The sequence below is a fragment of the Dermochelys coriacea genome, chromosome 20 (assembly GCF_009764565.3).
Source record: "Dermochelys coriacea isolate rDerCor1 chromosome 20, rDerCor1.pri.v4, whole genome shotgun sequence".
Classification (NCBI taxonomy): Eukaryota; Metazoa; Chordata; order Testudines; family Dermochelyidae; genus Dermochelys; species Dermochelys coriacea.
In genome coordinates, this window is record NC_050087.2 from 2,337,073 (window position 1) to 2,362,101 (window position 25,029).

A 25,029-nucleotide genomic window follows, 5' to 3' on the forward strand; every position below is an offset into this window, starting at 1 on the left:
TCCAGCAACCTGCTGCACATGGTGGGGGTGGCCACACAATGCCCCTGGCAGGCAGTGACAGGGGCTATTAACGAAGGGGGTGGGGGGCACAGGCTGCTACAATACCAGGGGGCTACTGCCCTCCTTTAGGATGCAAGTGTCTGTCACTGCGCCACATTGTACCACTAACTGCTTGTCATCACCAGCACTGCTGTGGGCAAAGGGCACTGTTACACCTCCCCCTGGCATCTTACAGCAGGGAAACTGAGGCTTGGGCACAAAGCACCTTGCCCAAGCTGCGCTCTCTTTCCCCACCCCCCCCAGCCAGGCTGTGATGCCTTTGACAAGGCCTGCACAAGTGTTTCCTGCTGCTCTGCTCCAGCTGGTTTGACTCTTCCAAGCAGGCCCCAGCAGTGTCTATGTTTAGCCTGGCTGGCGTTGGGAGCCTCCCAGCTGCAGCGTCTCGGCAACCAGCACCTTACATGGAAGGAAAGGCACCTTCCCAGCACCCTGTGTCCTCCCCTGCAGCAGGGTGGGTGCTGCAGCCCCTAATAAAGCCAACAGTGTCCCAAGCCCACATCCCACCTCGGCGCCGCCCAGGGTTAACGCATGGTGCAAAGGCTGGAGGAGGAAATGCTCAAGCAGGAACTCAGAAGCAGGGCCCCAGCACCCCGGGGCTCTGGAGTCTGCACCATTTGTCCAAGGGCATGCAGGGTACAAAGGGCTGGGCATGGCCTTGGCTTCCAGCAGGATGAGCACCCCCCCCACACACACACAAACACACACCTGCCATGCCAGCCTGGCTGGGCTGTAACGCCCAGCTGGGACTTACTGAACCCTCACAGCCTCCCCAGTACCCCTCAGCCAGGACAAGTTGCCTTCCCCCACCCCACCAGGCATGTGAGGCCAGGTGGTTTGAGGGGCCCGCTGGGGCTAGGCTCAAGTGCTGCCCCTGCTGCAGGGGCTCATGGGTAGAATCATAGAATATCAGGGTTGGAAGGGACCCCAGAAGGTCATCTAGGTCACCCCTGTCCTCCGGTGCACCTGGCCCCTCCTTCAGCACTCCAACCCCCATCCCAAAGCACTGTGCAATCCCCACTCCCACCCCCACCCCCGCCAGGCAGAGGGGGTGAGAAATGCCCTGTCGGGCTCTTCCCCTTAAACCCAGCACATGGCCCAGTAGGCGATTGGTGCCTGCTCCCCCCTGTCCAGGGCCCCCCCAGCACTGTTGCTTCCCAGCCCAAGGTGAGAGACACCCAGCTGGCTCCCACCCTCCCACATCCGCCAAGCCCAAAAATGGCCCTCAGCCCCTGCTACAGGCAGCCTCCAGGACCGCCCCGGCCTCCATGGAAAGCTGCCAAGCACCACAGAGCCCAGCCCAGCCCTCAGCAAGCTCATCCCATAGGCAATGCCCCTCCCTGTTCACCATGGCATCTCCTCGCTAGCTGCAATTGGTCTGACTTCTGCTTGCCACCTGTGGGCCCTGCTCTGGAGCAGCAAGGCCCCTGCTGTCCAGCCTTATGCCCCACGGCTCCTTGCACACTGGGAGCCAGTCACCTCTTGCCCTTCTCTTAGGCAAACCAGATCAAGCTGCTTCCCCCTCTCCCTAGACGCCGGTTTCCCATTTCACGGCTCCGTTCCACCTCCGCTTCTACACTCCAGCAGCGTCGTTCTCCTCAGGCAAGGAGCTGGCAGGGCAGCCGGTACCACTGGCCCAACATGCCCAGCGAGGTCTGGCCCAGCTCTGTGGCCAGTCTCTAACCCAGCCAGCTGCCCCTACCATCCAGCACCTGTTGCCCCCTGCACCACTCCCACCAACACGGCCAAAGTGAGATTTCGCCCCCTGCAGAGGGGACACGGCCGTAGGAACCCCCACACTGCCGTACCATGAGCCTCAGGCCACCCCGCTGTGCCTGGGGGGAGGCTGCCCAGGGCCAGCCAGGTACACGGCTCTTGTACCAGGGACAGGAGAGAGAAGCTCAAATCTCGGCCTTCGCTCGTTCTGTGGCTTTCCAGAGCCTCAAGGAAGCTCTAAAATACAAGCCCAATAGTGGGGGTGCAGTGACAGCCAGCCAACAGCAGGGGGAGTACCGACTTATTTTCAGTGGGTCCCACCTGCCAGAACAACCGTCAGCTCAGAATCAGCTGGGTAAGGGTGTTAGTCTGTATCCACCAAAACGATGCGGAGTCTGGGGGCATCTTAAAGGCTAGCAGATTTATTTGGGCGTAAATTTCGTGGGTAAAAAACCCAGGGCTGAGCTTTGTGACTTTGTCCTCACCCACAACCACTTCAGATTGGGGGAGAGTTTATACCTTCAAGTCAGCGGGGCTGCTCTGGGTACTTGCATGGCCCCACAGAACGCCAACGTTTTATGGCTGACTTAGAACAACGCTTCCTCAGCTCTCGTCCCCTAGCGCTAGGGCCCCTCCTCTACTTGCGCTACGTTGATGACATCATCATATGGACCCACGGGAAGGAGGCCCTTGAGGAATTCCACCTGGATTTCAACCATTTCCACCCCACCATCAACCTCAGCCTGGACCAGTCCACAGGAGATCGACGCTACAGTACAAATAAGTGATGGTCACATAACCACCACCCTGTACTGGAAACCTATTGACCACTATACTTACCTACATGCCCCCAGCTTTCATCCAGACCACATCACATGATCCATTGTCTACATCCAAGCCCTTGGATACAACCACCGCCTTTGCTCCAATCCCTCAGACAGAGACAAACACCAACAGGATCTCTATCAAGCATTCTTACAACTACATTATCACCTAGGGAAGTGAGAAAACAATGACAGAGCGAGATGGGTACCCAGAAGTCACCTACTACAGAACAGGCCCAACAAAGAAAGTAACAGAACGCCACTGGCCATCACCTACAGCCCCCACCTAACGCCTCTCCAGCGCATTATTGAGGACCTACAACTTATCCTGGAAAACGATCCCTCATTCTCACAGACCTTGGGAGACAGGCCAGTCCTCGCTTACAAACAGCCCCCCACCTGAAGCGAATACTCACCAGCAACTACACACCACAGAAACACTAACCCAGGAACCAATCCCTGTAGCAAACCTCGTTGCCAACTCCGTCCCCATATCTATTTAGTGACACCAACACAGGGCCCAACCACACACTCAGGGGCTCATTCACCTGCACATCTACCAATGTGATGTATGCCATCATGTGCCAGTAATGCCCCTCTGCCATGTACAACGGCCAAACCAAACAGTCTCTATGTACAAGAACAAATCAGACATCAGGAATGGTAACATACAAAAGCCAGTAGAACACTTCAATCTCCCTGGACACTCAGTAACAGATTTAAAAGTACACATCCTTCAACAAAAACAACTCTCAAAAACAAACTTCAAAGAGAAACTGCACAACTACAATTCATTTGTAAACTTAACACCATTAATTTGGGCTTGAATAGGGACTGGGAGTGACCAGCTCACTACAAAAGCAACTTTCCCTCTCTTGATATTGACATCTCATCAATTATTGGGAGTGGACCATATCCACCCTGAACGAATTGGCCTTGTCAACACTCGTTCTCCATTTGTAAGGTAACTCCCTTCACTTCATGTGTCAGTATATTTATGCCTGTATCTCTAATTTTCACTCCATGCATCTGAAGAAGTGGGTTTTTATACCCATGAAAGCTTATGCCCAAATAAATCTGTTAGTCTTTAAGATGCCACCGGACTCCTTGTTGTTTCCATCAGCTCAATGGTAGAGGGCAGACCAGGGGATATTTAGGTTCTCTCCCAGTCCTCCCAATTGTTACGTTGTTTTAGGCTCACCAAGACACCCAAAGTCCATAGAACTAGGATCCACTGGGATAAAAGGCTCAGGAAGAATTAACAACCAAGAAGTCACCACAGTAGAAAGGTCACTGAGCACAAGTGGGTCCCTCCCATGACCTCCAACTCCAGGGGGATCATCCCCTGAAGTCACATTTGCTTTGGGAAAGGGGGTGGGAGCCTGGAGGGTGAATCCTGCTTTCTGCACGCCCAACAAACAGGGACACATAAGCCACATGCCCCAAAGGGACATTGCATGGATGGGACAGGGAACTCCATCTATCCCTCCCTGTCCCGGGCAGACAGATCCCCCACACGGTGCCGCTTCTTCCCACCCCGGGAAACTTGGAATTTTTATTTTATTTTTATTATTAAAAAAAAAGAGAGACAGGAGAGCGTTAAATGCCCAGGAACTGGGTAAACTCAGAGCCTTCCATAAATAGCCATCACCTCCGCCCCAACAGGCCCCTTGGCACTTTCCGAGCTGGTTCTCAGCGCCTTTAAATAAAAGTCTCGGGACGATCAGATACAAAAAAGCCCAGGGGTGGTGGCGGCGAGGGGCAGGACAGACAGACACAGCAGGACTGGGGGCTGAACATGGGCGATACCTTTTTAACCCCATGATCAATGTGTTTTTTGAAACCAACGAAATCCCCCCCTCCCTCCCCAACAATCCCAGGCAGGTTTTACAGGTTGCGAAAGATTCTGTCCTGTCGGGTGGCACCTCCAGGCGGTGGGCGGAGCAGCCTCACTGCGTGGGCGGGACCGGGGTGGCCGTGCTGGGTGCGATGGGATCCGTCTGCAGAGGGGGGCCCTGGTCTGCAGGAGAGAATTGACAGGTTGCAGTGCCCTAACTTTGGATAGCGGGGAGGGGGAGGGGGGGACCCACAGCCCTCCAGCCTGCACCTGGCCCAGGTCACAAGGAGGGGATGGAGGTGAATAGCCAGGGGTCCTCACCTCCCTCTCCAGCCGGCAGAATGGGTAGGGGCAGGCGGACAGCGGGGCCTGCAGCTCCCCCTCAATTTCAACGGGTGCTGCAGGTATTCACGGGCACAGAGCTGGGAAGAGGCCAGGCAGGCTTCCTGGCCCACAGCGCCCCCCGACCCTGCCCTGCGGAGGGAGCCACCGAACAGCCAAGGCCTGAGCCCAGCTGGGGGCAGACAGTGGCATCGCTCGGCGCCTTAGCCCCCCCTGCCCTTCTGCGGAGTCTCACCTGGTGCCAGGGCGGCGTTTGGAAGGAGACTGCCCTGCATGGCTGCCACAATGGCTGGGCTTTGGGCAGCTGCCGAGGCCAGTCCTGAGACATGAGGCAAGGTGGGCGCGGTGAGCGGCGGTCCGTTGGTCGTCAGCATGCTAGGGTGCATCGCGCTAGACACGGTGACGGGCAGGTTAGGCGGGGCCAGGGCGCCCCCAGCCAGCATGCCGCATGGGAGGTTGCCATGCAGTGGATGAGCGGGCGTGTTAGCAGGGAGGTTAATACTGATGGAGTCTGCTACGTTACTAGCCATGCTAAATGGGATGGATGGAGGCATTCCGAAAGGCAGAGCTGCCGGGAGATTACCGGGCACGCCGGGATGAGTGCTCACTCCAACCGTCCCGGGGAGCATCTGAGAGGAGGGCTGCTGGCCGGGGAACGGAGGCTGGGCTGGAGAAAGCGACAGAAACCAGCAATATAGGATTACACATGGCAAAGGGTGATGGGGGGGGGCCCCTAGTACAGTCCTGACCCTTTACAATCCTCTTCCATGGCTGGCGCCACCCCCCCAAGGCAGATTCATCGTCCGATCCCTCACGGGGCTGAGCATAAGTCAGGGGTCACTCCTGGCCCTCTTGCTGGAAGGTGGGGTGGGGTGGGTGGGAGGCTTAGGGTCAGCAGGAAGTGCCCGCCATCTCCTAGCGCCGGCCCTTTGGGGCTGGCACCCCCAAGTCTCAGGGGTAACATCCTGTACCTCAAAATAGCACCTGTACCCACGTATTCACCACTGCTCTCTGATTGTGATATAGGGGTACTCAAACTTCACTGCAACCCCCTTCTGACAACAAACATCACTGCACGACCCCAGGAGGGGGACCGAAGCCTGAGCCTGCCCGAGTCCTGGCGCGTGCGCGCGCGCGTGTGTGTGTGTGTGTGTGTGTGTGGAAAGCCCAACCCTTACCACCTGAGCTTCAGCCCCAGGCAGGGAGCCTGTAACCTGAGTCCCGATACCAGGGCTTCAGCCCTGGGCCCCACCAAGTCTAAATCAGCCCTGGTGCCCCCATTAAAACAGGGTCCCGACCCACAGTTTGAGAACCACTGTGGTATTTCATACACAGGATGCCTTCTAAGGTATCCTTTGAAAAGTCAGGACTTGCTGAATCTCCTCGTTCTCACAGTAGGTACATCCCCATTGTACAGGGAGTTATGAGATTTCGCTTCCTAGTTGTTACTGAAATACGCTGTGGGTCTGGGAGATGCCCACAGCTGGTTCCCCAGAGGCAACAAGGCAGGTGGCCCACACCCAGTAGGGTGTTAAGTGACCATCAGCTGCCACTGACGAGCAAGGGATTGGAAACAAGAGATTTACAATTTAACAAGAGACAACTGCTCAGGTGCCACACGCCAGGGACCACGGAGGAGGAAGTGATGAAACAGGGATGCTTGAGTCCATCTCTGAGCCAGCATCTTCCCAGCATGTGAACTGAGTGTATAAAATAAGGGACTGTGGCATCATGAGTCCACCTCTCTCCTCCCCCCGTGCTGAAGGCGAGAATGTTTGGAAGAAGAGGTTTCGAACTGCGGGGGGGGCTGGTTCCGGGTGGAGCAGGGAATTCAGCCTGTGTGTTAAGAACCGAGATTTGCTCCCAGTGCCCAGTGGGGCGAGAAAAGCAGCTTGATTCAGATCTTGCCTGGTCGGATAAAGTTCAGGATTTAGACTGCGATTTTTACCCATTATTTCTTATGTAACCAACTCCCACCTCCGGGCCTAGCGCTGACAAATCACTTCAAATCGACCTTTCTGTAGTTAATCGACTTATTGTAACGTTTTGTCTTCGTCTAAAGCACTTGGTGAATCTGCTCAGGTTACAAGGCGGGCGCCTGGCCACTGTCCTTTGACAAAGCAGTGAACTGATGAATGAGCTGATACCAACCAGGTAGACGGTGGGGATTTGGTGTGAGAGCTGTAACGCCGGGTGTGCCTTCACATGCTACTGGCTGGGTGAGTGCGGAGTCTGAAGGGGCTGCTTGGCACTAACAGAGCAGGGTGGAAGGACCCTGAGTCAGACGGTCAAAGGGGGCACGGTGGTCCCACAGGCCCTGGTTTCTGGCTGGCTGCCAGCCTGGGAGGCCACTTACCGTGAGAGCCGGCAGGGCTCTGTCCCTGCTGAGCCGGTACGGTGTGCTGAGCCCCCGGCACGGCCGGCACCGCCTGGCCGATCTGTTCCGTTTGAGCCAGGCTGGGCTGGGCCACAAGGCTGGCCGTGGTCGGCGCCCCCGGGGCCTGGGCCACAGGCATGGAGTGGGCGGCTGGGGCCAAGGGAGCCCCGGAGGGCGGGATGGGCTGGGAGCCAGGCGGGAGGGGCGGAGGCTGCTGCTGCTGCTGGTGCATCTGCTGGAAGTGCTGCTGCCGGGCGCGCATCTCGGCGTACTTCAGCTGCTCCATGTGGAAGGCCTGTCGGTCTGCCAGGAGCTGCTGCCTCTGGTACTCCAGCTGCAGAGAGGGCACCAGCCGGTCACTCGGGCCAGGCTGAGTGTGGCACTGCCCTGGACAGCCTCCCCAGCCACCCCCCTTGGCTGCAATGCCCTGTATGGATCCTTCTGTCATCGGGATCTCCCCCTTTACTCTGCCCAATCCAGGCTCTCCCCCCACCACCCCAGCCCCACTCTCTTGCCCCCCACTTCCATGGTCACCAGGCCCCAGATTGGAACAGGCTGGTCGGGGGCTCCGCCCCAGACTCTGGAGTCACTTTGGCCATCACCAGGGCATAGGCAGACGCTTGTACTGCAGTTGACAGAGTCAGATCCCTCCCTCAAGCCCCATCTGCTAGGACCTCCACTAAAAGTCCTTCAACACGGATTCTTTCTTCACTTCCTAACCTAAAGTGTCATGCCACGCAGATGTGTGATTGTTTAAACAGCCACCCCAGATGTGGCTGCATTTCAGCGGTGAGTGAGTGAACAAACAGCTGTCATGCCCCACCCCAGCGCTAGGTGAAGCTAGTTCTGTGTGGGGTGGAAGGAGCAAAGCAATCCGTGCACTCCGGGGCCGCACTCACTGCCTCGCGCTCCCGGTCCATGATGGTCTCCAGCTCCTCAAAGTGTCGCAGCTTGATCTCCAGCTTCTTCATCTGGGTCTCCACCAGCAGGGCCACCAGGGACTTGATCTTACGCTCCTCCACTGCGGCCAGGTGCTGCGCAGGGCAGAGGAGGGGACGGACGGGGCGGGTTAGGGCTCTGGCACGACACAGCTCAGAACCTCCACTAGGGCAGCAGAGGAACGACTGTGGGGCATTTCCGAGCCATGGACAGGAAGGAAGGAAGCCACTGGGATGGGGGGAGCCTGGATGCTTTCCTGGGGCTCATCCACCCCCCGGGATTCAGAGGGGGAGCTACTGGTTAGAGCAGTGGGGGCTGGGAGCCAAAACTCCTGGGTTCTATCCCGCCGAGGGGAGGGGAAGGGGGGGGGTCTTGTGGGTTAGAGCAGTGGGGGCTGGGAGCCAAGACTCCTGGGTTCTCTCCTGGCTCTGGAAGGGGAGTGGGGTCTAGTGGTTATAGAAATGGGGTCCAGCTCAGCCCTGTCCAGGGGGCGCTGGGATCAGACCAGGGGCGTGGCTGGTCCTAGCCCCTCACCTTGGCCTTCACGGCAGCAGCAGCCAGAGCGGCAGCAGCCGCGGTGGACAGGTTCCCTTCGCCGATGTCGCGCTCCACCTTGGTCTTCCTCTCACTCTCTGCCTCCGCCAGGTCCTTGGACACCTCCTCCTGGCCCTCCTTGGGCTCCTTCTCCTTCTCGGCTGGGGACAAGGAGAGAGAGATGGGTGGGGAATGAGGGCCGGGCGAGTGGAGATAGGTCTGCTTGGGGGAGGGGAAGGGAAATGTAGGTTTGGCCCTGGGGAAAACCAGGGAAGGGGCTGGCACCACTGAGATGGGGGGAGGAAAGGGGGAAAATCCACCTCACTGCCATAGCAGCCATATGCAAACTCTGCTCCCCCGGCTCTGCCGGTGCTCCTCAATCCCGACTCGCAGCCCCTGCTACTCCAGTCCTGGGCAACCCCCAGCCCACAGCTCTGCCTGTGCCCCTCCATCCTGACTCGCAGCCCCCTGCCCCGTTGGTACTTCAGCACTGGCCTCTCCTGAGCAGAGACTGCTACCTGGGCAGGACCCATCCCCCCTCGAGACTGGAATTCGGCCCCCAGCTGGTGCCTTCGCCTCCTGCTCTTCCCGGCCTTGCGGCGCTCACCCATGCTGTCCCCGTCACCCTTCTCCAACTCCTTCTCGCTGTTGCCCTCTTTGCCTTTCTCCTCCTCTTTCTTGGGTGCTTCGCCCAGTTTCTCCTTCACTTCCTCCTCCATGGCTCCTTCCCGGGGCTCCTGGACGGACAAGGGGAGGGATGGGACCGATGCAAAGGTCCCGGGAAAAAGTGCCCTCCGATCTGCCCCAACAGAACGAGAGCTCCCCCCACCCCAGCCCTCCTGGGCGCAGCCGCCCCGCTGCAGGCAGAGCCCCCCCAGGCCAGACAGGACCAGCCCTGTACGGAGAGGCCACTGGCATGAAGGGGTGAGGGGGGGAAAATCTGCGACCCCAGTGATTCACTCTGCCCCATCCCACTCTCCCCCCCGCAGCTCTGCTCCCCTGCAAAGTGCAGGATGGGGTCACGCTTCTCCTCCCTTCCCTCTGTACCTTCAGCTCCTTCTTCTCTTCCGCCGGCTGAGTTTCGGCCCGCGTCTCGTCAGCGCTGCTCTCCTCTGGGGTGTGGGGGGCGGACAGAGATGGCCCAGTCAGAGCGTGAACGCAGGGCTCCCCCCACCCCCCAGCAATGACAGGTACAACAATGGAGGGGGGAGGGGATGCGCTAAAGGGCATGGGGCCACTTGGGGCAATGGCGCACAGCTCTGGCGTGCCTTCAGGCCAGGGGCGGATTTGGTGATGCTGTTGGACCGAGACCCAGCCAACTCATTTCACAGAGGACACACCGCACTACCCAGCAGCAAGTCTCAGCTGGGCTCGCGCCGGGGCTAAAACCAGCAGCGCAGACTCGTCTCGGGCTCCCAACCCCAGCAAGGGGCTCACAGACCAAGCTCCGGCCCAGAGGGGAACATCTCCATGGCTGCTTGGAGCCCCGGCATGCAAGCCGGAGTCAGTCGACTTGCTGACACAGGCCTTCCTTGCAGTGGAGATGTACCCAGAACGGTCCACAGACGGGGATGATTCCAGCCACTCTCCATCCTGGGCCAGGTTTGCTGAGAGGGAAAAGGCCCCCGTAGCCCACTCCCTGACTGCCTGGAGCCAGCGCATCCCCATGCCCGGTAGCCAGATCGGAACCGGCACCCCCTAGAAGGGAAAGGCCCCATGTCCCCATCCCCCGTGCCAGCCAGTCCCTCGTGCCAGGGGGCAGATTGGAGCTGGTGCCCCCTAGAGGGGAAAGGCCCCATGGCCGGATCCTGACCCCACCATTGGGTCCCACTGGGGTTCTCACGTGCACATGGGGGGAGGGAGGTGTGGTGACGACGGGGTCCCTTACCCTGAGCCAGCCGATTGAGGGTGAGCTCCAGACCGGAGGCCAGGCCAGCTCTGGTCTCCTGTGGCTCCTCCCCTCTTCGCTCATTACCCTTCCTACTCGCCGCGCCCGGAGCAGCGTCCGACGGGGGCGAGATGGCGGGCGCCTCACGGGCCAAGGCGCGGAAGGAGCCTCGCTCGCCCCCCTCACCTATTCTCTCCGGATCATCAGACGTGGTCCCCGCGATCCCGCTGCTCTCCAGCCCGAAGGCCGGGTCGGCCTTGCCCGTAACCTTGGCCGCCTCCTCCACCTTGCGGACGTGAGCTTCCACCAGCGCCGTGGGCACCTCCTCCTTCATCTTGGAGAACTCCTCTGCCGAGCACAGCCCCGGGTCAGCTCACCGGAGCGCACCCCTGCCATTGCCCTCCTTCCATTCCCCCTGTGCCCTGGGGTCTCCAGGGACGGGAGCATCTGGAAAGGCCAGGAGGGTACGGGCCGGGTAAGGGAGACGTGCCCTGCCCGGCGGACTGGGTGCTAGGATAATGGACTGGACGCTATTCTAAGCCTGTGGATGTTCCCCCTGCCCCACCAGCATCTCCTTGGGACTGGGGCAGCTGCTGCAGCACCGCCAGGAGCAAGAGACTGGACCCTCGGGAGCAGGGGACAGCTCTGCTGAGCGCAAGCTGGTGAACCTGCTGGGCATGGGTCCGAGAGGGTGGCTCCAGGGCTCTCGGGTGATCAGAGTGCCCGGGACTCGGTCATGTCGCCTGGCTAAGTCAGCGTGGTTGGGACTGACCCGCGGGCCGGGCCAGCTGCTTCACCCCCAGAGTGGGGATGGGCATTACCGAGAGCTGACTTGGCTGCTGCAGAGGCCACGCGGGGGTCCACAACGGAAGCCAGGAAGGCCACAGTGCTCATGACGGGGTTGCCCGACTGGCTGAAGGGGATGGGCTGGTAGGCCAGGGGCCCGAGCGATGCCTCCGAGTCCTCCAGGTAGGGGTCCTCGATGGGCAGGCGCAGGAAGTGGAGGATACACTCGTCCTGGGTGCGGCTGCCCACGTGCTCCGACACCTTGTTCCAGTCGTCCTTGTACATCTCCAGGGCCTGCAGGGGGAGACAGGGAGCCAGAGGGGCGGCTTGGCCGATGCCCGCCCAGCACCAGGGGGACCCGCCGAGAGCCCTCCCCTCTCACCTCCAGCAGCAGCAGTGTCTCCTGCTCCGTCCACTCCCGGGTGGCACTGGCGGCAGCTTTGCTCTGCGGGGAGAAGAGACGGCGAGGGTCAGAGCGGGCGACGCCAGGCCCTGGGGGCGGGGAGCCGCCCGCTGCCCGCGCCTACCTTGGAAGGGACGTTCTTTTTGGTGTACATGTCCGTGCGCAGCCCGAAATTCTGCAGGTCCGTCGGCTTCTCCTTGCCCTTGTCAGGGAAGCTGAGCATCTGCTGGGAGGCCGAGGTCTGCTGCGGGGAGGAGAGGGGGGCGGTGAGCCACTGCTAGCCCTCCTGTGCCAGCCTCTTGGCCCCACTCCCACCTGGCAGCTGACTCCCGAGGCTCAGCCCATGGGCCAAGGATCTCTGACTCTGCCCCGTATTGCTGCCACTCCCAGGGTCAGGGGCAGAGGCTTAGGGTTTGCTCTAAGCCGGGCGCTGTGGGCCCTGATCGGGGTTCCAGCTCCAGGCCTTGGAAGGTCCTGTCAGCCAAGCCTCACCCACTCCAGTTTACAATCCTGCACCAGGAGCAGGCCAATGCTTGGGAGAGAGAGGCAAATATCCCTCTCTGCTTTCCCCTGCTGGGCTGTCCAGGAGCAGAAATTCAGCTCAGCCCCTGAAGCCTGATGATCCCCAACCTCTCCACCACCATTGTCAACCCCCCGCCAAACTCAGCCGCAGTCGAACTCCGCAGCCTCCTGCGGCGGTGAGTTCCGCAGCTCTCCAGGACGTGGTGAGGAATCCAGATGCCCCCTGCTGAGGCGCTCCTGCCAGCACCCCCACGGGGCCTCTTGCCATCTCCCCCCAGAGCAGGCTGCGAGGACGTTTCCCAGGAGCCCACCTACCAGCTCAGGCTTCGCTTTCACCGCCTCCGGGACCAGGTCCTCGATTTCCTTGCTCTTGCGCCCGGCCTTTGTGTCACTGTCACTCTGGCGACCCTGGGGGGGACAGACAAGGTTGCAATGAGCACGCCCACTCCCCAGCTCAGACAGGGACGGAGGGGCGAAGCATATCCCACAGATCAATGCTCTCCTGCCCCAGTGGGAGGCGCTCCCGCCCATACACAGAGGGGCCAGCTGGCTGCAGGCCCTTAGCAGAGCACAGCAAAGCCGCAGAACCAGACCTGACGGGGTCAGCGCACGGGTCTCCCTGACCCCGAAGGGGGGGAAGGGCAGGAAGGGATAAGCCACCCCCTCCAAAGGGGGACAGATTCCAGGGGCAGGGTGCCCAGACTCCCAGCCAGGCTGATTTCATCCTGTTTGCTCTCTTGCCCTACCTGCGGTGTCTTGGGCTGCAGCGGCACCAGCCCCGAGGGGGTGTCAGCTAGGACGTGGAAGTGTGATGTAGGGGGGGGTCCCATAGGGGTTGGCCGGCTCTCCGCATCCACCTGGTAGTTAATCAGCCCCCACTGCTCCAGGAAGGCGTGGACCCTGCAGAAAGCAGCAGGTTAGACCCGGCCCCAGCACCATGATCAGCCCCCAGCTGCGTGGCCCTGGTGGGAGAGATGGACATCTTGCAAGCACAACTTTTTCCAGGCCTCTCTCCTCTGTGTGAAGGGGGCTGGGCCAGGCGGTCAGGCCCGGAGACCAGAGCTTGATCCGGGGCCAGCTCACTCCCCCCACAAACATGCCTCAGCCCTGGTGTGTGCTAGTCCCCACCCCGGCCTGGGGGTCGCTCTGCTGCCCAACCCACCGCATGATGGCGCAGACATCCCCGGCCAGGTTCCGGCGGCAGGCGGTCGAGGTCAGGTACTCCTGGGGATTCAGCCGGTAGGTGTCGATCATGAAGTTGCGATAAGCCAGATATCTAGGGAGAGGGAAGGGTTAGCACGAGCCGGGGCGGGTTGGAGCCCCGGCATTGTTCTGCATTCAGAACCCATAGGGCTCAGTAACAGATTTCACACTGGTGGGGGGGAGGGGGAGGTGTCATCTCAAACTCATGCGGTTGGTCAGTATCACTATTCCCCCCCCCACTCAACAGAGGGGGAAACTGAGGCACAAAGGCAATGTGACTCAACCAAGGTCACAAAGCGAGTAAGTGACACAGAATAGGACCCAGGAGTCCTGGGTCCTTAGCCCCGCCCCCCACAGCTCTAACCAAGAGCCAGGAACAGAAGCAAGACTCCCAGTTCTCTCCCCACCCACCAGTTTCTACAGCAGGCTCCTAAGTTTCACGTCAGCTGCCTGGAAAGCGCCAACGCCTGCAGCTTTCACAGGGCTCGGGGGCCTATGGGGATTGCAGATCCCAACATGCAATGCTCCATCCGGTGCCGGCTCGCCCAGCACGCTCAGCCCCTCACTTCCACAGCCCCAGAAATCAAACCCACCCCCAGCCTAGAGCTACTCCCCTCTCCCCGCAATAGACCATCCCTCGGCGTTTTGCCACGCACCAAGCACTGACGCAGGGGGCTTAACGGATGGGGCAGGGGGAGCAGCCTTACATTTCGGGGGTCTTGGATTTGTTCTTGCCGTTGAAGAACTCGGGCAGGGCTCTGCGCTCGATGGCGTGGACGCTGCGGGAGAAGCACAGGGCAGGGGAGTTAGAGCCACAGCTCTCAGAACAGGGGGTGGCGGGGAGAGGCTCCCCCAGTACCTGTTGTAGTCGAACCAGGCGGCGTAGCTGGGGATGATAATGTGGTGTGTCTGCTCCGTCACATTGTCCTCATGCAGGTCGGGGTTCTTGGCCTGTTCCCCTTTGTTCCCTGCACTGTTTTCCTCCTCATCCTGGAACCAGACAGCTGCAGGTGGGCGGGGGGGCGCCCCACACGCTCACCCCTGCCCTACCACCCCCGCAGCAACTCCACCAGGGCTAGCCCAGCGCGGTCCTCGGGCTCCGGGAGTGGAGCTCTCACCCAGCAGGGCACCAGCAAAGGGACTTCAGAGACTCAGCCGAACCAGGGTTCTCGCTTGGAGAGCCCCAGAGCCCTGCGGGGTGCCTTGTGACCCAGGTGCCGCAGCAGGGACCCAGAGAGCTCCAGGTGCCACCACTGGGGCACAGGCAAGTCCAGCAACGTCCCCTGGGAGGTGGCTGGGGGTAAGGAGTGTTTCGAAGGGGGTGCGGGGGTGTTTGAAAGTGGAGGAGGGGACGGGTGCTGCGGCGTATGCCAGGGCCAACCTTGGTCGGACAGAGGAGGGCAGAAGGGGGTGCAGGGCAGAGGCTGTGGTGAGAACGGGGCAGCGGAGAGGGTGAAGCTGCTGCCCCTGCCAGTCAGTCTCACCTTGCCGGCGGTCTCCATGCTCTCATCCTCCTGCTCGTCTGGAAGGGAAGGGAGATAGAACAGCAATCTGAAGAGCCCGGGCCAAGCGGGGGAAAGAAACACACCCACCCTGGACCACCGGCCTCCCTCCTACGGCGCCCAGCCGGGGACAGACGCAGCCAGGCTGCAGTACGGAGCTCATTCTGCCTGCCACCGTCACCCCTCGGGGCAGGGAACGAGACATTGCCCTGGATTGGCAGGAGCAAGCCCACCAGCGCCTGGGAGCGTCCCTCCATGCTCACCGCAGGGCGTCCGCCAGGGGCTTCAGATGGAAGTGGCCGGGGCCACGTCTCCTTGCTAATAGAGGTGAGGATGCTCAGGGGGTCCTTACCCAGGTCAGTCATGGTGCCCCCCTTCACGGGCGCAGACTCCGAGTCCTTCTTGGTGTTCACTGTACCAGGGAGAAGGGGAAAGGCTTTACTGGGAGCCCCCTGATCTTGGGGAGACTCTGCCCGCCCTGGGCCCAGCCAGAAAACGCTCCTGGCTACTCCAGACCCAGCCTCTCCCAGAAGAGGGCGCTACACAGCATGACACAGGAGCCCTGGCTATTCCAGCCTCAGCTTCTGCCAGCAGGGGCGCTGTGGGGTGCAGGGTGGGAATGGGGGCTATGTGGGGTGATCTCATTTACCCCAGTCCCATCCTCCACCCAGAGGGGGCACTGTAAGGGGCGAGGCAGGAGCACGAGCCTTATGGGGAAGCTCCCAGCCTCTCCCCCTGGGAGCGCTCTCAGGCTCCGTGCGGGGCCGCTGCCCAGACCTGTTTTGGGCAGCGTGACCTCCTCCACGTTGGGGACAGGGGAGGGCTCGTCCATGTCCTTCGTCAGATCCTCCTGCTCTTCCTCGCGGTGCCCGCGCTTGGACTTGGTGTACGGGGTCGACGGGCTGCAGGGGAGGAGAAACCCAACATGCCCCGTTGCCGATGGCTGCAGTGGGCACCGGACAGCGTGCTACGGTGCAGCCCGCTCCACGCTCACCAGCCCTGGGGTGGGTGCTGCCTGCCGAACCAACAACCATGGGGAGAGGCTCTGCCCCCCTCCGCCCCTTCCCCAGCAGAATCCCCAAGGGGGGTCGGGCGCCGGTCTCACCCTTTCTTGGCGTTCTTCTTCTTGGCCTCTGGGGTCGGGGATGGCGAGGGCGAGCGCTTTCTCTTTTTGTAGTTCCCGCCCTTCTTGTCGCGCCGGTCCGAGTCGGGGCTGTTCACCTGGCAGGACACAGACAAGCTCATCCGCACGCCGCTCGGGCCAGAGGGCGGCCTGGTTCCATCTACCCTTCCCCCACCCATTTATTTGCCCTCGCTTGGCTTTGTAAGGGGGTACCACACCCCAGGGCCCCCAATGGCTTGCAAAGCCTAGCACGTGCCCCGGGATGCAGGCAGCGGCTGCCTCCCTCCCACAGGTGGAGAAACCGAGGCACAGACTAGAGCGATTCATAGATTCCAAGGCCAGAAGGGATCACTGTGATCATCTAGTGCCTTAATTCCGGGCAGAACTGGCTAGCTCCACTTCCAGCCATCGGATCGCGTGAGACCTCTCACGGCTCGACCGACGAGCCCATTATCCAACAGTTCTTCCTCACGAAGGTACATACAGACGGGGATCAAGTCGTCTCTTAACCACATCTTTGTTCAGCTAAATAGAACGAGCTCCTTGGGTCCCTCGCTACAAGGCAGGTTTTCTAACCCTTTAAACCGTTCCGGTGGATTTCTCGGAACCCTCTGCAATTTTGGCAACATCCTTCTTGAACGGTGGACCCCAGAACTGGACATGGGATTCCAGCAGTGGCTGCACCACTGCCAGATACAGAGGGAAAAGAACCTCTCTGTTCCTACTCGAGATCCCATTCAAGCATCCCAGGATCGCATTACCCAGCACTCTTTGTTCCTAGGTATGTACACTGACATTCAGGCCTCTTAGAACGGATACTGGGGAGATGTCCTAGTCCACATACTGACTCAGTGACAGGAATAGAACCCAGGAGTCCTGACATCCACTTGTCTACTCTTTCCATTAGGGCAGTGGTTCTCAGCCCGGGGTCCATGTGCCCCTGGGGGTACACAGAGGTCTTCCAGGGGGCACATCAACTCATCTAGATATTAGCCTAGTTTTACAACAGGCAACATAAAAAGCCCCAGCGAAGTCGATTTCATACAGACAATGACTTGTTGATACTGCTCAGTGTACCGTACACTGAAATGCCAGTACAGTGTTTATATCCCAGTGGATGTATTTTAGAATTATATGGCAAAACTGAGTCAGCCATTGTTCAGTAACAGTGCAGCTGTGACACAAAATCAGACAAAAAAACCCTACAAAAGTAAGCAAGTCGTCTTTAAGGAAGGCAAAACTTGGGGTCCGCAAGACAAATCAGACTCTGAAAGGCGGAGAGTCGTCCAAAAAGGTTGAGAACCCCTGCACTAGCCCTCTCCCCCCTCCCAGAGCTGGGAACAGAACCCAGGAGTCCTGGCTGCCAGCCTTCCTGCTCTAACCACTAGCCCCCACTTCCCTCCCAGAGCTGGGAACAGAACTCAGCTAGTATCTTACTTCATCAGTGAGCGTCTTGGCGGAGATTTTCTTCCTGCGGGAGACAGGGCTCTTCTCGTCAGTCACCTCATAGTCTTCCTCGTTCATCCACTCGTTGAAGGTGTCCGTGTCGAGAATCCACTTGGCGTGGACCTGCAGGGGTGGGAAGGGCCCGGCTCCGGAGGGTGAGTGACATGGGGGAGGGGGAAGGGAAGGATCATTCCCCTCAGCACCGAATGGTGCTATGGGGAACAGAACGAACCCCCCGAAAGCGTAGTGGAGATCCCATGCATTCGGGGGAGGGGGCAATTAAGACATCCCGAATCAACTGCACATGAACTGGGGGAGGGTTAATGAGGTTCCATTAGGAGGCCACTGCAGAGCAACCAGCTTGAACACGCTAAGAGCACAGGTGTGTGCAGGGATCCGCTGACGTCAACACAGTGAGAAGTCAGGGTCAAGGCCCAGAGCCCACTGGCCCACCGACGCCAGCCGTGAGCCAGCCCCAGTTTGGTTTACACAAGTCCCAGCAAGGGAGCCCCATTACCTTCCGGGGCTTCTCCGGGGTTGGCGCATCCTCGACAGAAGCTTCGATTTCACTCGCGGGGATCCAGGTGTCGTAGCTGTGGGGGAAGGAACACAGGGAGTGGGCGGGGAGGAGGCTGAGTCTCCCCACCCCATCCCACGCGGAACCCCTTGGCAGGCCTGCCCCAAGTGCTGGAGGGGTTCACATGCAGCTCCCCACAGTGGCCCCTGGCACAGGGCAGCTGATCAGCCCTTTGCTCTGTGAGAGACGCGGTGCAGGACGCACCTATGGGGGCTCCTGTGCCCAACCGCAGAGGGGAGGAAGGGGGCCACACAAAGATTGAAGCACTTGAATTGAACGAGAACATGTGAACCCAGTTCTGCATCCCGGGGCTGCAGCCAGGCTGACGGGGTCTCTTGAAGGTGCACCCAGCACTGCAAGGCCTGGGGCCCGCTCCCCTTCGTCTCCCACTCACCTGTCCGGGAAGTAGCCCCAGTGCAGAAGGACCTGCTTGTCTCTCTTCATGACAGGTCGAACCCATTCTTCTATGAGAGACACAGAGGGGAGAGAGTTGCGGGATGAGAGACAGAGGGACCTCTGGGGTCCCAGAGGCAGCCCAGGGGCACAGCTCCAGCACCAAATCAACGCCTCCTGGATGCTTCCAGCTCCTGTATAATCATTCTAAGACTTCTGCCTTCTCTCTTTCCTCTAGACACACGCCTGTCCGTCAGCCCACGGGGGTAAGGGCTATAGACAGAGCAGCCACCTTCCCCACCACCGCCAGCAGGGTCATGTAGCCAACGGAAAGTGCCGGGGCAATTCACGGAGGCAAAACTGAATTACCCTGCCAGACCCTACACCTCGGCTCCTCAGTGATCAGGCATGGTCAGCCCGCGTCTGAGAGATGGCGTCTCTAGCAGCACAGACCCCCTGGCACCCCACTAGGGCACGTAGTTCAGTGCCAACACTGAGGGGAGAGAGCTGCCATTAAAGAACCATCTGCTCCCACTCACCGTATCAGCCCAGCTGCTCTCCCTTTGCTAGCACAAGCTCCTGGCTTCACGGTTCATCGCCAGCCCTTTTCCTACAGGTCTCTAGGTCGTTTCTCTCCCAAGAGCAAATCCCCGTAGGGTCCCGTTCCCTGCATGCAGCCTGGCAGTGGGTCCGACCCTGCTTTGTGCCCCAGAGTCAGGCAGCTGCCCCCCTGCAGACGGAGCCCCTCCGACTCAGAAAGGAGGTTCACGCTCAGCTATCAGTGCTAGCCTCTGACACCCACACGGCCCGAGCCAGACCCCAAAGAAGCCAATGGGAGCCTTTGGGAGCTGAATTAGATCCAGACTCCCCCAGCCTGGTCGCACATGCTGCCGCCTCACCCTCCTCCAGGTTGCCGGGGACCGGGAAGACGACATGGGAGGCGTTGTTCCGATCCTCGATGACCGTCCCCTGCGAGAAGATCAAAGGAGCACATCAGAGGCACGGAGCTGGGCCTGGCTTGGCGCTTCCAGCACCCCGGTGACAGAGATGCCCATCCCTGGGTGGATGACGCAGGAGCGCCCATGACGTGCCAGCCTCCACCTGGCACGGAACTAGCCCCGCGGGCTCCCACCTACCTGGTGCCGCTTGATAATGTCCTTCAGCTTGCCCAGCAGTTTGGGTTCGATCTCCTGGTGCAGGAAGATGTTAGGCCGGGCCAGGCAGTTGTTCTGCAGAAGGAAGAGGGAAGAAGAGCAGTGAGTGCCAGGCAGGGCTGGGGGACAAGGAGCGACTCAAATGGAGGGGAAGGGGGCGACCAGGCCGGTTACCTGCACCAAGGATTTCTCGATGGTCATGAACATCTCCACGTTGCGATCCATCCGCGAAGGATTCTGGAAATCGAAACGCCGCCTTATTGGAAGAAAAGAGCGACTCTCATGAAAGCCACAGCTCACGCCTCCTGGATCAGCCACCCTTCCAACCCTGCCTTGGCCCGGGGCGGGGAGAGGGCAGCCTGCCTGGATCCAACACCTGAGCCCAAGCCACATGGAGGCGCCATAAAAGGGCTCTTTGGTCCCTGGGAGGGGACAGTGCACTGCTCGCTGGTGCTGGATCCTCAGGATCCTTCCTTTGACTTGAGGTGAGAGCCCTTGCCTGCATGCATGGCCTGGCACCAGCTTAGTGTGGCGACGGGTACTTGGGAGTGGGCAATGGACTGGGTACTTGCCCACCTCACTGCAGCATGTTGGGTCCTATTGCACCCACCCCACCGCTAGGGGCCGGCCAGCCAAACCACCCCCTCCGAGAAGACTCGTTCCTTCAGTCAGCCTGGGGAGGGGGCACCATGAACCGCAGCTCGTTACTGAATCCCCTCCCCAAATCCACGTCCCCCACCAGAATTGGAGCTGGGAGCCAAGAGCTGCACCCCCTCCCATAGACACCGCCTAGGCTGGTTTGACCCCCAGGTTTACAAGAACAAAGTCTGGCCCCTCTACGGTCCTTGAAGGTCCATAATGCAGATTCGAGAGCCACGGGCAGCACTGCCCCAGCAAGGTGCATCTGCTTGTGCGCAGGGAACCTGGGGGGACCTGCCCACCCCCTACCCCGAGCGAGACATGAGACGATCGGGAGGGGAAGAGGGCATCTCACCATCCTTGGTCACTCTTGAATTTATAGGCTGCGGCGAGGATGTGGCACAGGGAGCCGCCCGCTTTGAAATCCAAGAAACATTTTATCTGCAATAGAAGGGGAGGGGAAGACAGGAGAGAGGCTGAGCCGACAGAGAAGACGACGGCCAGCGGACAGCCAGCAAGGGGTTAAAGGGCACAAGCTGTCTCTCTCCGAGCCACAGGTGGCACTTCCAAGGCACACTGACAATCCAGCCCCCATCCCAGCACCTCCCACTGGGTAACAGGACAGGCAGCACCTCTCTGGGACCAGCGTCGGGCGGAGCATGGTCTCAGCTGGCATGGATTTCACCCGCAGAAATACCCAATCACCAATCCGTATGCCAGGTTGTCTCTTGCCCAGGCAGCTCCCCTCTGGGTGTGAGAGCGGACGGGTTGCTCTGTTAAGGGCCGTCCCCCCTCCGTCCCGTATGGCTCGGCCGGGTGGCGGCACTCACCGGCAGCTTGGTGAGCGGCGCATTGCTGACATGTTTGCCGAAAACCTCCTCCTGGAACTGCAGCAGCTGCACCACCAGGCTGGAGAGGGACTTGTTGGTAGGAGGCTCTGCCTGGATGTACTGTGGGAAGAGCGAGAGAGGACGGAGCAGGGCTGTAACACACCGAACAGGCCCCAGGAGTCCTGACTCCCTGTCTCCTGGCTGGCCTGGACACACAGGCTCTTCCCTTAGAAGAAGGAGGCAGGTCAGTGACAATGAGCCAGGCAAAGCTATGCCCGGTGCTCAGGTTGTCTGTCTCCTTTCTCGCAGCTGGCAACCTGCATTTGTGTTTTATTTGCCATTCCCTAGTGCCTAGAGACCCAAACCCCAACCAGGCCCTGTTCTGCTGGGTGCTGTACAGACATATCGTAACCGACACCCCCTACTCTGAAGAACGCCCAATCGAAATAGACAAAGGCAAGGAAGGGAAACAGAGGCCCTGAGAGGGAAAGTGACTTGTCCAAGGTCTCACAGCTGGTCAGTGGCAGAGCTAGGGCCAGCGTGCAGGTCTCCCAAGTCACAGTCCAGTGCCCCTTCCACCAGGCCACCTGGCACAACCCTTCTGCAATGGGGACAAGTCTGCCAGGCACATAAGAACCGATCTCCCTCAGCCCGGCACATAAGAACCGATCTCCCTCAGCCCATTAACGTGATTGGCAATGAACAGGGGCAGCTCTTGGGAACATTGGCACTGCCAGAGCGGGCCAGTCCCTCCAGTATCCCCTCTCCAGTAGCGGCAATACAAAGTGCTCCAGAAAACAGATGAGAGAGACTTTTTGTGTCCAGTCATGGAATACGGCCTGTGAGGGATGTTTTCTCCCAGCCCCTGCCAGTCCAAGACTGGTTATCCTTGCAGTAGGAAGTTTTGTGGCCCCTTTTGTCCTACTAATAGAGCTGTGGATGTGCTCAATAGCCAAGGAACAGAAAAAGAAAACCTGCTAAGCTCTTGGCCTCCATGAGACCTTGTGGCATGGAGTTCCCCAGGCTAATCATGCCTTATGAGTAAAAATATTTCTGTCCACCACTTTCAAATGCGTTGCTTTGGTTTCACTGGATGACTCCCCCATCCCCCAGCTCTTGTCCAAACACGAGAGGGAGGAGAGAGGCATCCACTCGATCTTAGTCTAGCCCATTCGTCTATCACGTCCCCGCACGAGGACGAACTGCTCTGTTCTTTCTGCTCTCTCGGTGGCCTGTGCTCAGTGGCCTAATTTTACAGGAACCAGATGCGCTGGGTTTTGCAGGGCTGCTAACATCTCAGTTTGGCACCTAAATACCCTTGAGGACCTGGGTCCTAATCCCTATATTGGACAGGTCTACATCCTTCTAGACCTATATCCCATCTCAAGCCCTGACCACCAGCAGCTTCCTTTGATTCAGCTGGGGCAAATGCAAGGCATCTTAACCCTAGGGAGAAGAGGTGTGTCCTATGAAACCCTCACCCACGCTGCTCCCAGGGACCCCCAGCATAGCCCCAGCAGGTGGGGAGAACCTGAGGGGGGCGCTCACTGTGATCCGTCCTCTCCTCAGAGGTGACCTTTGTTAGCCTGTGCACATTTCTGTTTTTAACAGAGGCAGCAGCGGGTGCATGGTCCCCGTGTCCGTACAGGAACGCAGACTCACAAGAAACAAACAAGCCAATTATATCGGCCCTTCCATCTCCAAAGCACTCTGCAAAGGTTTGTTCCCTGAGGACGAGGGGCGCCGGTGGGCAGGGCAGCGGACAGGAATTAGCTTCTGCCCCTGGCCTGCAGAATGGCCTTTACTTCACCTTTCTCTGGGCCCCTTTCTCCTCCCACTCCTCCCCCTGCCTGTGACGACTGTAAGCTCCTCGGGACAGCGACTGTCTCGCCACGTGTCTGTCCCGCACCCAGCCTGACAGCGCCCTGCTGTCATTTGGGTTACCACGATAATCCATACCAATACGCTATGTTTGTCTCAAACTCGGGGGTGACCCAAAGCAAATGCCCCATGGGGCGGTAGCTAGTGGGACAAGCCTGAGGAGATGGGCATTTCACCCAATTGGCACCTTCCACAAGCCAGGAGAGGAGAGATGCTATTCGGGGGGGTGGCCCGGCATGCAGCCACACTCATCGCAGCTCAGAGGATGGAGCTTTTAGCTGAAGGTAGCTAGGGAGGGGAGCGAAGGACATAGGAACGGCCACACTGGGGCAGAGGAACGGTCCATCCAGCCCAGTATCCACTCTTTGACAGCGGCCGGTGCCAGGTGCTTGAGGGAGTGAACAGAACAGGGCAATTAGCCAGTGATCCTGTCGGCCAGTCCCAGCTTCTGGCAGTAATTCAACCCTGTGGGGGTGGGAGAAGGCTAATTCCCAGGGAGCGGTGCCGTCAGGTCACAGCCTGTCACTCCAGACCCAGGAGCTGTCTGGTGACTCAGCCACTCGCTACACTCAGAAGGTCAAAGGTAACAGCCTGGGAACCTCAGCCCCGTGCTGTTTGCATGACAGCGGCTGGCCCGGGACACGGGGGGCTGGAAGAGGCAGTGGGGCCAGCAGGACCCAGCCCACGGGCCCTATGCTGTAGCAGCAGAGCAGGTGGCTGATTTATCAGAACACGAAAGCTGCCCCTACAAGGAGAAGGCTCCTCGCAGCCTGGATCCGCTGCAGCTCCTGGGCAGAGTTACTGGGGGCTTCGCCAGGGACGCGTGATCCCGAGCCATAGGGGGCCTTTTCTCTCGGTAACTTTCGCTCCATTTTCAGCTTCTCGGGAGACAGGCCGGCCTTTGTCCGGGCAGAGGCACTTGGGCGAAAGATGGGGACGGATCCGAGCGGAGACGGGACGTTGTCAGCTGCTGGGCAGGGTCTCCCCTCGGCAGGGACGGGAAATGGAGCATTTCATTGTGGGAGCCTGGCGGGAACCTCAGCGCACGGGGCAGGGACCAGGGGGGCTTTGAACGAAAGAGCAGCTGTTGTGCCCCTAAGACCAGGGGACAGGGCAGGAGGTTAAGGGGGACCCGGAGCCCCTTCCCAGGGCAGATGCGGTTGGGTGGGGAAGAAACCCCCTTCATGAAGAGGATGGTCTCTGTGCGAATTAGAGCAGCCCCCAAACCCTTGCAAGGCCTCTGCTGAGCTGGGGCGTGGGGAGGGGGATTAAATGGAGGAGCTGGGATGGGGGTAGGAAGTGAGGGAGGGGTCAGTGGGGCTGAAGGGGGTGGATGAGGGGGAGGTAGGGCCAGGACGGGGGGCCCTGAGCAGCTAGAGAGAGGGCTGCGATGGGTGAGGGGGGGAAGGGACCGAATGGGGGAACGGGAGGGGTGACTGGAGCACGGGGCACAGGGGGGATTCAGTGGGATCTGGGGGGCTGACGGGGGCCAGTGGGGCTCAGGGGTCCGTGGGGGAGATGCCAGCGGGAGGTGGGCCCTGAGCGGGGCGCCATGGGGGGCTGACGGCTGCATTTGGTGTGGGGGTCGGTGGGGCATGGGGAGGGGGGGCACTGCGGGGGTGCAGGGGTCAGGGCCGGGGCTGGCCGTGCGGGGGGGGGGCTGTCAGGGGGGCCGATGGGCGGGGCCCCAGGGGCCGGGGGGAGCCGGGGGCGGGGCGGCGGAGGTCACGGGCGGGCGGCGTGGGGGGGGGGCGAGCCGAGGGGCCCGGGCCCGGGGGGGCGGCGGCCGGGGCGGGGGGGGGCCGGGGGGGCCGGTACCTTCTTGTAGTTCTTGCCCAGCCAGAGCCGCGCGCTGTCGAACTGGCTCACGGTGTCCGCGGCCTCGTAGTACTTGACGTTGGGGCCGCCGTCCTTCTTCCGCACCGCCATCTTCCCGCCGCCGCGCAGCGCCCCCTGCCGGCCGCCGCCCGCCCCGCCGGGCCCGAGCGGGGCGCGGGGCAGGGGGCCGCCGGGCTATGGGGCAGGGGGCGGGGCGATGTGGGTCCGGGGGAGGGGG

At 60.3% G+C, this 25,029-nt stretch overlaps 1 protein-coding gene across 8 annotated transcripts; it reads right to left on the minus strand.

The window, feature by feature from the left end:
• Positions 1-4,149: 4,149 nt before the first annotated feature.
• SMARCC2 (SWI/SNF related, matrix associated, actin dependent regulator of chromatin subfamily c member 2) lies at positions 4,150-24,945 on the minus strand. Of its 8 annotated transcripts, none has more exons than XM_038378203.2 (29): positions 24,792-24,945; positions 21,093-21,212; positions 20,618-20,703; positions 19,798-19,879; positions 19,606-19,698; positions 19,369-19,438; positions 18,471-18,540; positions 18,017-18,092; positions 17,491-17,622; positions 16,036-16,151; positions 15,708-15,832; positions 15,283-15,342; positions 14,913-14,950; positions 14,288-14,418; positions 14,136-14,207; positions 13,388-13,501; positions 12,972-13,125; positions 12,541-12,633; positions 11,828-11,944; positions 11,683-11,745; positions 11,336-11,594; positions 10,701-10,862; positions 9,674-9,738; positions 9,234-9,363; positions 8,627-8,787; positions 8,053-8,187; positions 7,133-7,487; positions 5,012-5,443; positions 4,150-4,617 (listed from the first exon to the last, which is right to left on the minus strand). In XM_038378203.2, the coding sequence occupies exons 1-29, from the start codon at positions 24,900-24,902 to the stop codon at positions 4,547-4,549; spliced, it is 3,693 nt and encodes a 1,230-aa protein (XP_038234131.1). In that variant the 5' UTR covers positions 24,903-24,945; the 3' UTR covers positions 4,150-4,546. The 8 variants fall into 8 exon arrangements, with proteins under 8 accessions (XP_038234131.1, XP_043362441.1, XP_038234129.1 ...); XM_043506506.1 differs by having other exon boundaries at positions 5,360-5,443; positions 10,515-10,862; XM_038378201.2 differs by having other exon boundaries at positions 10,515-10,862.
• Positions 24,946-25,029: the final 84 nt, after the last annotated feature.